Source organism: Mus pahari, chromosome 18 (assembly GCF_900095145.1).
Source record: "Mus pahari chromosome 18, PAHARI_EIJ_v1.1, whole genome shotgun sequence".
Taxonomy (NCBI): domain Eukaryota; kingdom Metazoa; phylum Chordata; class Mammalia; order Rodentia; family Muridae; genus Mus; species Mus pahari.
The window spans coordinates 13,748,833-13,764,586 of record NC_034607.1 but is presented as its reverse complement, the minus strand read 5'-3'; the positions used below and the strand labels follow the sequence as shown (position 1 = coordinate 13,764,586).

At 50.5% G+C, this 15,754-nt stretch overlaps 1 protein-coding gene across 1 annotated transcript; it reads right to left on the bottom strand.

The window, feature by feature from the left end:
* Window positions 1-33: 33 nt before the first annotated feature.
* Gtpbp2 (GTP binding protein 2) lies at window positions 34-8,346 on the bottom strand. Its single transcript, XM_021217557.1, has 12 exons — window positions 8,058-8,346; window positions 5,913-5,939; window positions 5,045-5,229; window positions 4,582-4,690; window positions 4,214-4,411; window positions 3,770-3,944; window positions 3,394-3,613; window positions 2,943-3,078; window positions 2,703-2,761; window positions 1,958-2,129; window positions 1,470-1,634; window positions 34-1,228 (listed from the first exon to the last, which is right to left on the bottom strand). Exons 1-12 carry the CDS (start codon window positions 8,241-8,243, stop codon window positions 1,052-1,054), a joined length of 1,809 nt encoding a protein of 602 aa, XP_021073216.1. The 5' UTR covers window positions 8,244-8,346; the 3' UTR covers window positions 34-1,051.
* Between the last annotated feature and the right edge of the window lie 7,408 nt (window positions 8,347-15,754).

Genomic DNA, 15,754 nt, shown 5'->3' with positions numbered 1-15,754 from the left:
GTTTGAACCTGTGTTTTAAGAATAAGCACAGAGTGTCCAATAAAACATTTTTATTCTGTACAATATATATGTGTATTTAAATATATACATATGTATATATATATTATGCAGAGAATCTTCCAACAAGTCCCTGAGTTCATGGGAACCCAGGATGCTAACAGAGGGCGCCCACACCTAGGATAGGAAACGGGACATCTTCCCCTTTCCTCCTGGGTCCCAGCAACAGAGGGAAGTGGGGATGACTACAAATTACTAAAACAAGAAAAAGTTTTATGTAAGAGCAAGATTGGGGATGCAGGTCCCAGGAGGCACAAACTGGGTCAGGTCTTATGGCTACCACACTATCTGAGAAAGCATGGAAGCCAACTGTGGAAGGAGAGAAACTGACATGCAGCTGGCCTTTGGTGTGCCAAGCCTGAGCCTGGCAGCCCCACGCCTGAGCCAGCACCACAAATAGCACCAAGTGGGGCCTATGACAGGAGGGTCTGGGGAAGTGGCCCTTGAGAGAAGGAAATGAAGCAGGAATATGCATCAGGACTCAACCCAGGATAGGAGCACAGTCTGTCACGGTCTCTGTGCCAATGCTTCAGTCCCTGGGTCCACCAGATGGCTAGAAATGCAATGCACTGTCTTTTATCCACAGTCAGGTAGAGCTAGGTAACTTACGTGGCCTTGAGAGGAGGTATAAAAAAAGAAGTGCTGTCAAGGGCCACCCCAGTTGTTGACAATTCCTGAAGTGCAGAGATGACCCTGGTAAGTCACGCCCGGTCACGCTATGTTCTGCTCCCTCCAGCAGACCAGACCATGCAGCTGCAGGGTTAATGCCCCAACTAGAGGAGCACAGCTGTGAGCGAGCACTGCCCTGAACCGTCTTCTCCCTCAGGACTGCCCCTCCCTGGCCATACCAAACTTGACACCTCTCCAGGAACGTGGCCGGAAGCAAGTGGCAGCAGACACTCCTCTCCCTAGCCTATTAACACACAGAGCCGCCAACAGTGGGCAGCATGGCCGGAAGTCACCTCATGTATTGTAGGACAGCAGTTCGGATGACTCAGAAGCCCATGCCGGCCTGGGCCTCTCCTGCTGTGATGGCTTGTACATCCGTGACGTGACCGATGCCCTTGGTCACACCCTCCCGGAACAGCAGTTTGGCGCCCACCTTCAGGTACTCTGGGTGTTTCAGGAAACGGAAACGCACCACTGCCTTCTCCCCTGTCCGCAGCTTGTCCTTCAGGAGAAAAGTGGTCACGGCCCAGACAAATGCCTCCCATCCCATCATTTCTCTGCCAGCCTGGACTCTCGACCTGTGAGGGCCCCAGGTGGGCTGCTCCCCACCCTACAGGAAGGAGCTTTGCTCCCGTTATGTGACCAGGGACTCTCAGCCAGGTCTGACGTCAGGATTCCCTCCTTGATGGAGTCAGAATACGGACTTTCCCTGAGGAAATGGGACACGGCTGGGTGCCTCTCACCTTTGCATGGATCTTTTCCACCACTGCCGTTTGACGTACGTTGCCCACATGTACTGTCACCTGGAATCCCCGCCGGAAAGTGGTGGCATGGAACAGAAGGACTATCTCTGCCTCGAACACTGAGCAGATGGTGGGATTCATCTCGGGGCTCACCATCACCATGCCCTGGGGAGGAATAGTCCGAGGTTCACAAAGGGAACGCCTGCCGTTAGACCCTTCCCAGCCACTCTAGACCCTTCAGAACTCCTGAATCCCCTTCTCTCCTACACACCTCCTAAGAAAGGCCTCGAAGAGGAGGACACCATGGGAATTTAAGGACCTGTTTTGAGCGTCCTATGCTCGCTCTTTCGGTAGTCTATCCAGCCAGGCCTACTCTCCTAAGTTAGAGACTTTCCTTGAATTTCTGCATCTTGGGAGGCAGATGCTTCTCACTCAGTACAGTCTTCCAGACACTTTGGTTCCCTCTCCAACCCACTTGTCCATCTCACCTTGCGAAGCAATGCACGATCAAAGTCTCCAAGGGCTAGTGTAGCAGCCTGACCAGCTCGAAGAACACGGCACGCGGAGCGGTTGCGCTGGATGCTGCATACCCTCAGTTCCAAGAAACAGCCATCGTCTGTCGGGCCTACCACCAGCTGGTCCCCCTCGCGACAGATCCCACTGCAGCCCAGACAGCAGGTGGCAGTGTCAGCACAGCTCCCTCTGACTTCTTTGCCAAGGTCACTCAAAACGCTCCTGCCTTTCTGGGCTTAAGTCCCTTGAATTAGCAGGGCAAAGGAACCGGACATTCCAGCTAGGAAGTAGGGAGGTGACTGCCTTTTCCAGCCTAGCATTTGGACTCTGAATGCCAGCAGTAATGGCTGGCAGAGGCGTACCTGTGACTTGGCTAATACCAGTTCCCTAAAGGGACAGTTCTATCCTTAGGGTTCACCCTGTGGATCATTAAGAGTCTCTTCTTCATTTCCCTGCTTTGAGATGCTAGCTGAATGAGGTTTCTTCCTAGAGCCCATGACCCATCTCTTCTAGGGGCCTGGAGAGCTCCCTAAAGCAGCAGTACCCATCTCCCCTGTAAGCCAGGAGTCCTGGGCCTCCTCTGGCTCTGAGTGCGAAAGCTAATCTGCAAACAGGCACATCCTGTGGCTTAGCACCGTCCATCCCCAGGGGCTCCTTCATGCGAGAGGTCTCCAGTAACAAGTGAGGGCTGGACAGAGTGGGGAGCGACTCGGCAGTCACCTGGATAGTGTTCCTCCAACCACAGTCCCCACCTCTGGAACTGTGTAGATCTCATCCACCTACAGCCAAAGAAAACTGTCAGTGTCCTGCCACCAGGCTTTGTAGGCCCAACCTTAGTAACTATGCTCAGGCGCTGTCAGAACTGGGCCCGCCCTCCGAGCCCCCCCACACTCCCACCCTGCCCCCCCACCCCGTCCTGCCCCCACCCCCACCCCGCCTTCTCTTTGTTAGCCCAACCACCTGGAATTCTGTCAACTGCTGCATGAGCTCCTCCTGCTCTTTGCTGTTGGTGAGTGGCGGCAGGATATTCAGGAAGACTTTGAGAAGGTCCAGACTCTCTCCAGACACACTGGACAGTGTGAATATAGGGGTGACACTGTGAAGAGACAGATGCATGGATGAAAATAGTCTTGACAGGAAGCAGTAGCCAGAGGCCCGCCCGCCCACCCACAAAAAAATGAGCAGAGCCCCTTTCTGACTGTGAGCAAGCCAGGAATGTGGACAGCTAATGTCTCGAAGGTTCCAGACATCAACAAAGCTCCAGCTCCCTCCTACAAACCCAAACTGGAAAAAGCCAGCAAATTGAATGACAATGATCTGTGATCTGGCCCTGGAGGTGGGACACTATGCTCCTGGACCCCAAGGCAGCCTTCCCTGTCCACCAAGGCTTTAGGGCAAGAGGCAGGCTCACTTGGGTGACTGGGCAAACTGCTGGGCAGCAGTGACAGCATCGTCCTCAGAGGTGACCAGCATGGGGACCTTGTGGCAGCCAGGCTGCTTGAGGACCCGCTCCAGCTGGCGTACTGTCCTCTCCACTGTGGTCTTAGCACACAGGTCCACTTTACTGACCACGATGAAGAAGGGCACTTTCAGAGCCAAGGCCAGCCCTAGATGTTCCCGTGTGGTGCCGGCTGCCTCGGGGGGGGGGGGGGGGGGGAGGTGGCAGGAGAGAGAATTTGGGAGGAAGGAAAAGGAAGGGTTGGTGCTGCTCCCAGCTCTGAGGGGGCTCAGGGCAGGAGAGAGTCAGCTCCTCCCTATGCCCCGCCCCTCTGCTCAGTGTCTCCTACCGATTCCAGTGTTGGCACTGACAAGGAGCAGGGCACAGTCGGGGCAGTAGGAGGTGAGGCCAAAGATGGTGGTGTGCAGGTATTTATGGTGGCCCGCCAGGTCAATGAAGGTGATCATCTTGGAGCTGCTCTCACAGATCTCCTCTGCAGTCCGTGAGTCGCTGTAATTCACCACCTAGCCCGGGGCCAGGGCTCTCAGTGTCCCTGTGCACCTCCCCACCCCTTCAGGAGTCACCAGGGTAGTCCCTGTCTCATAACCTTTAGCCCATTTTCTATTTCACTCTGTGGAGTATCGCTTGGTTTTTTTAGAGACAGAGAGATGTTCACAGTGCCCTCAGACTTCTCCACAGGTTACCACGCCCTGCCCCCAGCCTGTCCTTCGCCTCTCCCAGCCCATCCATCCTCAAGAGTCAGGGCCCACTGAGTCCCGTTGACCCCATGCACCTCTCCCTTGCTGTTAAAGCCCAGGATCTCAAAGCTGATGCTGGAGGTTCGGCCAGACTGAATCTCATGCAGGTGGCGGAAAAGGTTGAGCCGGGCCCGGCCCCGCCCGTTGTCCAGCTCTCCTTGGGTCAGAACTCCAAGCAAGGTTGACTTCCCTGAGTCCACATTCCCTAGGACAGCCACACGGAGATCTAGGAACTGGGAAGCAATTGGCAGAGGTGAGGTCCCCACTACTCCACCTCTCACTGAAGGTTAAAGGTGCTGATGGGCCCTAAAGAACACGCTCAGGACCCTGGGCCAATGAAAAGCCTAACACCGCAGAGCCCACACTGGGAGAGAGAGACCTTGAGGTGTTTTCAGGGGCTCACCTGTTGGTTGTCAGGGACCTTTCGTACTAGCACCTCAGTGATCTTCCGGGGCACGTCACTGTCATAATCCACCTCTCGCTCCCGAAGAACAGTGATGTCTGCCCCAACCCTGTCACAGAGAAGACTCAGCTGCCATATCTCATATAAACGCGCCCTAATCCAGCCTATCTCTGGACCACGGGGCTCCTGACAACTTACTGCACTTCACACCACCTCGAAATCTATGCCCCCCCCACCCCTATTCTGCTGCCTCCACCTCTTTTGAAACAAGCATCTTCCATCAAGGGGAGTGGGAAGCCCAGACACATTGAGAAAATGAGAGCAGTAAGGTGACTCATTTTGGCTCTTTGTCAGGGAATCGCAACAGAAGGAGCCCCCACCCGCCCCATGTCCCACTGGACCCGGCTGGCTGGGTGTGCATGGGTCCTCCCTAAAGTTGGGGCAGGGGGAGGAGGGCGCATACTTCTCTGCCATCCGGTGCAGGGTCTTGAGGGAAGCCCGCATCTCCTCCTCAGCCAGCCCCACCAGCAGCCCATTGTCCTCTACCCCAATCTGGTAGACAGCCTCACCGCGTCCTTCCTGGAGCCGCCACTTCATTTGTGTCACCAAGTGCTCAAAGCGGTACTGAGATGGGTTCACCAGCTTCAGCTAAAAACAGATGTGACGTCATGAGACGAGGAAATCAGGGTTGCTTCTCCCAAACCTCAAGTGTGGTCCCTCCCTGTCCTGCTAGAATAGCCAGCAACTCGGTCCACTTAAAACCCCTGGGGACGGAGAGATGGCTCCGCCATTTGTTAGCAATCCATAGTGCTCTCACAGAGGACCCAAGTTCGGGACCCAGCACTCTGGTCAGACAGCTGACGACCTCCTTAAAATGTCAGCTTCAGGGAAACCTGATACCCTCCTCCTCCGGCCTCTGAGGGTACCTGTACTCAGAAGCACATACTTAAAAATTAAAACTTTTCACCTGGCAGTGGGGGGTGCACGCCTTTAATCCCAGTACTTGGGAGGCAGAGGCAGGAGGATTTCTGAATTTGAGGCCAGCCTGGTCCAAGGAGTGAGTTTCAAGACAGCCAAGGCTACAGAGAAAGCCTGTCTCAAAAACCCAGAAGAAAAAAAAAAAATTAAAAATCTTAAAAAAACAAAACAAAAAACCCAAATCCTTCCCCGACCACACTAGCAGGGATTCTTTCCTGACACAGTGACCTCAGAGAGCTCCCCATGATACCACGCAGCATGAAGCCGCATCAAATTGGAGAGATCATCAGAGAGATCACCTCCCACTGACAAGGGCAACTCCATTCCCTTCTCCTCCCCAACGCGAGACTCACTTTATATTCGATGTTTCCATCTTCAGCCTGAAAAGAAACAGGAAGCAGTTACCATATCCTGTCCAGACCCCTATCCCTACTTCCCCTCAATTCCCAATGACCCCAGGCACAGAAAGCAGGAAGAAAGCCCAACTGGCACGTGCCAGTGCTGGCATCTGCCAAGAAGCAGTGGAGGACAGATGCTAAGCTCCGGTGTGGTCTCTGAGAGGTCTGTAAGGATACAGCAAGCCACCCGTTTATCTAAGATCAGGATCCCAAATCTTCAGCACTGATCTTCCTGGATACAAGCTCACCTCTCTGCCCCCACCCGCCACAGCCTCCAGCGGCTGCTCGGTCTGGGGTATTTGGTTTTGGTTTCTTTTTCTGTGTTCAGGTTATTGAAGCCTTTCTTTTGACATCCATCTGGTAGACACTACTTCCTTCTGGCCCCTCCCTCTCAGCTGATGCCATCAAGTGTAAGAGGCTACGGGCTCTGGAACAGAGCCAAAGTATGAATTGAGCACTGGTCACTACAAACGCCCCCGAGATAACAGGCCCGGGTAAGAGAGGAACAGAAGTCCGAAGTTGGGACTTACCCAAACAAACCAGGAAACCTTAGGGACAGGCTCCATAAAGTCAACTCACTGTGGCTTTTTATGTCTTTTCATGCCTCAGTGAGGTGAAACCAGGAAACCATCACATAACCTCTTCGCACAACAGCCACCGTTTGGGCTGTGTGCCACACACACCTGCCCCGCGCCACCCTCCACCCCCTTGACAAAAGGTTATGAGATTTACTTATACAGTCTGCCTGCGTTTCTGCACTCCTCTCTGGCCATTTTATCTTTCTGTTTCCCTCTTGGTCACCATGCTGTCTTAAGGCTTTAGAGGTGTCTTTATCCATAATGTCAACCACACCACGGAATGTGTAGGAGCTCTCTTCCCATCAACAAAGAAACCTTTCTACTCTTCTGCTGGAGGTGAGTAATTAGGATAGCTGACTATAAAGATGGTAGAAAGATAATCTTGGCCAATGGTTCTCAAAGACCATTGTGGTTCTAAGACCACAACATTAGCTTGTAAGAAATGCCAAACTATCAGGCCCATCTCTCACCTACTGAATCAGAATTCTATGAGCAGGAACAGCAACCTGTATGACTCTGGTACATACTTAAAGTCATAATCACCCATTGTAGCCCTTCCCACCTTGGGTTCTCCCATCTTTGTTTTTCAAAACAAGGTTTCTCTGTGGAGCCATGGCTGTCCTGGAACTTGCTTTGTAGACCAGGCTGGCCTTGAACTCAGAGATCCCCCTGCCTCTGACACCCAAGTAATGGGATTTTTGTTTGTTTGTTTACATTATTTTTATTTTATGTGCATTGGTGTTCTGCCTGCATGTATGTGGGGGGGGGCATTAGATTTCCTGGAACTGGAGTTTCAGACCGTTGTGAGCTATGTGGGTGCTGGGAATTAAACTGGGGGTCCTTTGGAAGAACAGACAGGGCTCTTAATCGCTGAGCCATCTTTCCAGAGTGAGGGGATTTAAAGGTGAGCCCACTAGCGCCCCACGGGGTTCTGCTATTTTAAGAAGGAGAGCAGTCTTCTCTGCCTTGAGGACTCCCAGAGCGGGTTCATGCGGACTCTTCTCTGTGTCCACAGCCCCACAGGACAAGGAAAGGGCAGAGGGCTACGTCTAACTGTTCTCGGGTTTTGGGGGGGGGTACTGAAGAGTAGGGAAGGAACACACTGCTCTTGTCCCGGCTACGCCCCTTCTCCCTGTGGATTAAGTTTAGAAAAGCGTTGGTTACTCTGCCTGCCCGTTTTTCCCAGTACAGTGTTCCTTCCCCACTCCCAGCCTAAGTAGGGGTTCAGACATCCTCTGCTCTTCTCAAGAGGAAAGGATCCCCGGTTCCCACGAATCCAAAGGTTGTGGAGGTGAAAGGGGCAGTCCCTTCCCGCGGTCCTGACACTGAAAAGGATCCTCCAGCCTCGACGATCCCGCTTCGTAGGGGTCTTGGAACAGAGGAGGGGTTCTCTTCCCCAGTCCTCCCTCCCTTGGGTCTTGACACCGGAAAGGGGGATTAATTTTCTCTCTCCCGCCTCCTTGGAGTCTCGGGGACCGGAAGGAGTAGTTCCCCATGGCTCCGCCACTTTTCAGGTGCTCACCTCTGGGGGCAGGTACGGAGGGTTGTTGGCTTTACCTCCTCTGTTCCTTCCGTTCTTCTTCTTCCCCTTTGGGCCCCCGCAACTGCTGCTACCGCCGGCCCCCCGAGCTTTGAGGTTTCCACCCATGGCCGGGCCTCCTCCGGGCCGGCAGCAGCCGCCGAACAGCTCCGATACCCGCGAGTCCATCCGCCGCTGCCACCAGCCCCCCGCCCGACCCCTCCCCCCCGCCACTGCCGCCGCCCCTACGGCCACCGCCGCGTCGGGCCAGCCGGAGGAGAGCGGGGTGTGGCCCACTGTAGGCCACGCCCCTGCCTTCCCTGCCCTCCTAGTCTCGTCAGAAAAAGCCGCAGGGCATCAAGGGATACGGAGTCCGCAGCTATGAGATATAGTGCTAAAGAATGCGAGTTCGAACTACAATTCCCAAGAGGCATCGCTATGCGAGAGCCACAGGTGGCTACGGGGGCGTGGGCAGCAAGCGCGCCTTGAGCGCAAAGACTAAAGGGAGTTGTAGTCTGCTCCCAATTTCCCGTACTGCCAGCGGCTTCTCTTCTAGGGGCAGTAGGAAAGCTCTGTGGCCTGAGATTAGGGACAGTAACCGGAGGTGAAGGGCTTATATCAGAATTGAACTGGGTTTGACCTCTCGGCGCTGATCCCAGACAACAAGTTAAAATTTGGGGCGGTTGGATCTGACAGCCTGCTGGCTCCACCTCTGCCTCAGTTTCTTTCCCGACGGCTGGAGTGCTGTCGAGTGAGTCAGGGCAAAAGCTAGGGCGGAGGCAGATGGTAGTTATAGCATAATTAGAGCTGTTATTGTGACGATGATTATGCCGCCCTTGCAAAATAGTCACTACTTTATTACTTGGGTGGCACAATCCGGGGGTTGGTTTTAGCAGCCCCAGGCACCGCGGTGGCCAGACACGTGTCCAGGACCCATAAACCAGCCAGCTGCCTAAGGTTTGGAAGATGCCTACAGCAAGTATCTCTCCTCCCCTTTGTTTTGAAGTTTAGCCAATCCCGGAAAACAGAATTTGGTTTAAAACTTGTCCGGAGGAGGGGCCTGGCCCCTACTTGGGGCGGAGCTGGGGTTCCAGTTACGTCAACCACCAAGGGGCGGGGAATGTAGCCAGGAATAGAACTTGTCCTAGGGCGCCAGGGAATTGCTGATTTGTCTTTCTTTCTAGCCAAGCTGTCTCTCCTGTCCTTCAGAACTCTCGACATAAACCAGTATACGGGGCACCAAAGGCTCAGAGTGGAGAAGCAGAATTGTTGGGCACAGAGTCAGGACGCCAGGGTTCAAATTCCAGCTCCGTGGCTACCACATGACTCACAGTATGTCCATTCCCCTCTCTTCACAACCAGGTGTTCACACATAGCCAAGAAATAAAACAGCCTTTGCCTCCAGAGTTTGCAAGTTCTCCGCGGTACGGTAGGAGCACTTACCTCTGGTGTACTCTGCAGGAGTTCAGTCCTGGTTGAGGCCATAACTTCTGCACAGTTCCACACCGAAGGAGGCGATGAGTCTATTGAGCATGCAGTCGCTGTCCACATTGGATAGTTCCCACACCAGCTACATACCAAAAGAACCAAAACTTGAAAAGCCTTGCAGATCAGCCATTAACCTGGGTCTCCGGTGAAGGAAAGCAAGTGTCTTTTCTGTATGCTTAAGACCAGGGTTGCCAGGAAAAAAAAAAAAAGTTTCTAGAGATGGAGACTAGAGAACTCAGTGAGACATCTCAAAGGATGGGAATAGATAGGAAGAGACATCCCCACCCCACCCACACATTATCACCACAAACAGGCCGGGTCCTCTCACCAGCCAGAAACCACTGCACTCAACTGATAACTATTAACTTAAATTTCCACGGATCCTTCTAGCAGTCACCGTTTAACCCGCAATTCCATCCCAGCCAATTCTCCTTAGTGGATACCTTCCTTTAAGAAGGGGTGGGGCATGATAGAACCCATTCTGGAACAGCCGGGCCTACCTACAGAGAGAAGTGAGGGCTGGCAGAGGAGAGAGGCCACAGGATGCCTGCCAGGAGACCAGGGTCCTGGGGAGTGGAGGTGGTTGGTATAAGTGACCAGTTTCCTAGACAGGTTGTTTACGAGGTGGTTGCCTATAGGATGTATAGTGTGTGCTTATATACACATCACATGCAAATATTTTTCCTGGCTTGTCGTGAGTCACTTGCTTTTACATCTAGTACCTTTGTATGAATATGCATTTTGTGATGTCACCTTCGTATGCTCTGACTTAGAGCAACCTTCCCCTCTGCTTTTTTGGTGGTTGCCTGTCACCCTTAAGCCAACCTCATTATGACATATATATAGGCGATCTTGAGAAGTTTTACCCTGGAGCTGGAGAGATGGCTCAGTGGTTAAGAGCCTCTTGCTGCTCTTCCAGGGGGTCAGAGTTCAGGTCCCAGCACCATGTTGGGTGACTTATCACTCCTTGTAACTCCAGCACCAGGGAAACTGGCACCCTCTGCTGCCCGCTGAGAACACCACACTTAGGCGCACAATTCCAATTACAGATATACACATTATATATATATATAGCAGAAATTTATCCTGACTTGAATTCAGGTCCCCAGACTTGGCAGCAAATGCCTTTACCCACTAAGCCATCTTCCTGGCCCTGATTTTGTTTGTTTGTTTGTTTTTTGTTTTATTTACACAAACAACTGAACCCAGAGCCTCGGTGCTTGATGTGCACAGAGTCTTCTACTGAGTTGTTCTGCTAGCTTCCTGCAGTGATTTTTTTTTTTTCAGGTGGGTTTTGGTTTCTTTGTTCGTTTTTCGAGACAGGGTTTCTCTGTGTAGCCCAGGCTGACCTGGAACTCACTTTATAGACCAGGCTGGCCTCGAACTCAGAAATCCACCTGCCTCTGCCTCCTGGGTGCTGGGATGGAAGGTGTGCGCCACCAAGGTCCAGCTGATTTTCAGATGTCCTTTACACTCATCTCAATCCTCTTGAAACATATGCCTTTTTGTAGTGTGTGATAACCAAAAAGTTTATTTATTTTTTAAAGATTTATTTATTATCTAAATAATAAATAAATTTATATTTATTATGAATATGTTTTACATTTATAATATAATATTATAAATATGTTTATAGCGTAAATATATATTTATAATATATTATAAATATAAAATTAAAAATATAAATATAGTATATTATATAACATATTTATTATATAGAATAAATATAAATCCACTGCAGCTGTCTTCAGACACCCCAGAAGAGGGCATCAGATCTCATTATGGATGGTTGTGAGCCACCATGTGGTTGCTGGGATTTGAACTTGGGACCTTTAGAAGGTCAGTCAGTGCTCCTAACCGCTGAGCCATCTCTCCAGCCCCAAGCCTAGGTTTATTTTTAAAAGCTCTCCCCCCGCCCGTTACCTTCCCAAGCATCCTCTGCACACCTAGCCCCCCAGTCCTTTTCTGTCCTTTTCATTTTGAGACAGAGTCTTGCTAAGTTATCCACGTTGGCCTTGAACTTGTGCTCCATCTGCCCGAGCCCTCCATCAGGCCGTCACTGTCAGGCCTGGGTTTGTCTTGGGTTACTTACGTGAAGAGCCTGCCACCATCACATAGTAAGATTTACACATGCACCGTCCTGTTCTGGATTTCTAGCTTTTCTTTTATTCTAGTATCCATTTCCCACACAGTGCTTGGGCTCTCGTGCATGCCAGGCAAGCATTCAGCCGCTGTGCTGCACCTCCAGCTCAATACCACACTATTCCCCCCTCTTTGATTTTTTAGAGAAAGGGATCTCTATGCAGCTCTGGCCATCCTGGAACTCGATCTGTAGACCATTCTGGCCTTAGACTCAGAGCTCTGGCTACTTCTGCATCCCAACTGCCCGGATTAATGATGTGAGACACTATGCCTAGCTGCACAGTACTTGTGACTGTGTATGCATGTGAGTGGGTTTGTGCATATGAGTACAGTGTCCTCAGAGGCTAGCAGAGCATGTCCAAGCCCCTGGGGGCTGATTGGGACCCACATAGAGTGGGTGATGGGAACTGAACCCAGGACCTCTCCATGAGCCGTCTGTACTCTTAACCAGTGAACCACCTCTCCAGCCACCCACCACGGTGTATTAGTTGTGCTGTTACAGGGTGTCTTGACCTCTGGTCCCTAATTCTGGAAACACACTCTAGTCTTGATCTCTATGGCCTGGCACTTGTCTCTCCTTCTTCATACTTGTCTCAGAATTCCTTGGTAGGCTCCACAGGTTCTCTCTCCCATGAATCCCCAAACACTGATGGCTTCAGGTTCCCGCTCATTCTCTGTTTTGTATATCCTCCCTGGATTATCTGATCCCCTCTCATCCCGAGGACTCCCTCAGACCTGCCTCTGTTCTAAATAGTACCCTACTATATCCAAGAGATCTTCAACTCTCCCCATGAGAAGCTGAGTTTATCTTTTCTCCTTACTTCCCCATATGCCTACAGCTCTTATTTTGTCATTCATTGACTGATACAGCTGGTCCCGTGGGTGCTTGCGATAGTTGGTTTGTGCTTGGCCCAGGCAGTGGCACTAGCAGAGGGTGCAGCCCATTGGAGTAGGTGTGTCCCTGTGGCTGTGAGCTTTAAGAGCCTCATTCTAGCTGCCTGGAAGCCAGTATTCTGCTAGCCGCCTTCAGGTGAAGATGTAGAACTCTCAGCTTTTCCTGCACCAGGCCTGCCTGGGTTGCAATGTTCCCACCTTAATGATAATGGACTGAAGGACTAAACCTCTGAACCTGTAAGCCAGCCCCCAATTAAATGTTGTCCATTATAAGAGTTGCCTTGGTCATGGTGTCTGTTCACAGCAGTAAAACCCTAACTAAGACCAGATCTAAAGTCAGAAACCTGCTTGCCCCTCCCCTTTCTTTTCTAAAGAAACTCTGCACGGCTTCTTCTTCTTCTTCTTCTTCTTCTTCTTCTTCTTCTTCTTCTTCTTCTTCTTCTTCTTCTTTATTTATTATTATATATAAGTACACTGTAGCTGTCTTCAGACACACCAGAAGAGGGCGTCAGATCTCATTACGGATGGTTGTGAGCTACCATGTGGTTGCTGGGATTTGAACTCAGGACCTTCGGAAGAACAGTCAGTGCTCTAAACCGCTGAGCCATCTGACCAGCCCAATGCTTATCTTTTTGATGGCCACTTTCTATTCCTTCTCTTCAAACCCAACACTAAATTGAATTATATTCACGAAACATCTGTCTTTTGTTTGTTTGTTTTTGTTGTTACAAGACAGGGTTTCTCTGTGTAGCCCCGGCTGTTCTGGAACTAGTTTTGTAGACCAGGCTGGTCTTGAGCACCTGCCTCTGCCTCCCCTGGGCTGCAACTAAAGGTGTGTACCACCATCTCTACAGGATGGACATCTTTCTAAATATCTCTAGGGTTCACTTAATTTCTCACCACCTGCTGGGATGACCCAAGTTCAAGCTTCTTTGAATACACATTTTGGGGCTGGAGAGATGGCTCAGGGGTTAAGAGCACTGACTGCTCTTCCAGAGGTCCTGAGCCTATGACTCCAGCACTTTGGGGATAGAAGACAGAGGGCTGGGGGAGGTTCCAGATCAACCTTGACTATGTAGGGAGTTCAAGACTAGCCTGGGCTAAATGAAATCCAGTCTCCAAGTACAAAAATGAATAAATATATAAAGCCAAGCACAACTATCCACAATTGTAATCCCAGCTTTTGGGGGGCTGAGCAGGGGACCCTGCAGATGAAGGCCAGCCTGAACACCATGGCGAGTGTGAGGCAAGCCTGTGCTGCATGAAATTCTCTCCCAATACACAAATGTCCTTCCTGCTAAAAACATTTGTCTGGCTACCGTATGTTATAAAATGTAGCATTTTATAGTGCATACAAATTTTCTATTTTTTTTAAAAAAATATTTTATATATATATATATATATATATATATATATATGTGTGTGTGTGTGTGTGTGTGTGTGTGTGTAGTATACTGTAGCCGTCTTCAGACACAGCAGAAGAGGGCATTGGATCCCATTACAGATGGTTGTGAGTCACCATGTGGTTGCTGGGATTTGAACTCAGGACCTCTGGAAGAGCAGCCAGTGCTCTTAACCGCTGAGCCATCTCTCCAGCCCCAAACTTTTAGAGAAGCCTAATGGCTCAGTAATAGAAAACAAAGGCCCAGTATTTTCTTATTTTTGGGACTAAATATCAAGTCAGTATATATCTCTATAAGAGAAACAAGTACATCCATTTTATTAGTATGCAAATTTGATTTGGTCTTTTTGTTTTGTTTTGTTTTGAGACAGGGTTTCTTTGTATAGCCCTGGCTGTCCTGGAACTCACTTTGTAGACCAGGCTGGCCTCAAACTCAGAAATTCACCTGCCTCTGCCTCCCGAGTGCTGGGATTAAAGGCGTGTGCCACCACGCCCGGCTGATTTGGTCTTTAGTTAGTGATAAAATTGTATGCACGTCAAAAAATGTTTTAGGAATCCATTTGCATGTTTGTTAGTCACTCAGGGTAGGCTGGGTTTCATTTTTTGTAATGCTGGGAATCAAACCCAGGATTTCTGTACTCTATAAGCTGAACCCGTGTCTCCAGTCATGTTAATAACCAAGTTTAAAATGAACTTCTTTGCCGGGCAGTGGTGGCACTTGGGAGGCAGAGGCAGGCAGATTTCTGAGTTCGAGGCCAGCCTGGTCTACAGTATGAGTTCTGGACAGCCAGGGCTACACAGAGAAACCCTGTCTCGAACAACAACAAGAACAAAGAACTTCTTTGATTTATTATCCTCACGTTTGATTTATGTACACCCCCCCTTTTTTTTGACACAGGGAGTCTCAGTATAGCCCTGGCTATCCTGGAACTCACTCTGTAGACCAGGCTGCCCTCAAACTCCAGATCTACCTGTCCCTGCCTCCCCAGTGCTGGGATTAAAGAAGATATAACCACACCCAGCCATAGCTTGTTAATGTACTTGTCTCATTTCCCCACTTTGTGTTTGTGTGTGAGCCTGCCACATAGTGGTGTAGAGGGACTCTAGTCTATCCTTTCACTTTGTGGGTCCTGTTTGAACTCAGGTCACTGAGCTTGGCAGCAAGCTTCCTTTGTGGCATCTCCCAGGATTCCTTCCTGCCCTACTTTGAAAAAACTTATCCATCCTCCTACATGAGATCAAGTTCAAATTTCATCATCACGTGGGAAGTCCTGTCACGACCTTGATGCTGTTTATCTACTACCACCTTAACAATTCAGGCAGGCCTCGAACTCAGGAACTCTGCCTCCTGAGTGCTGGGATTAAAGGCGTGCACCGCCATTGTCCTGCCAAAAACCTTAACTCTTATAGTATTATAAGGGTCCATGACTTGCTGAAGAATGATAACCCAGACTCAAATAATATGTAAACACAATGAGTGTTTATTCTGCAGAAGTCCAACATGCTGGGGTCTCCCATTACCAAGATAGAAAGACCCCGAAGTGAGCCCTTAGGCTGGATTTATAGCACATTAAGCGAATTCCAGGGAGGGGTAGGTGACTTCTAGTTTACTTAATCTTGGCTCTATCTCGAAAGGACATTCCGCCGGGCAGTGGTGGCGCACGCCTTTAATCCTAGCACTCGGGAGGCAGAGGCAGGCGGATTTCTGAGTTCGAGGCCAGCCTGGTCTACAAAGTGAGTTCCAGGACAGCCAGGGCTACACAGAGAAACCCTG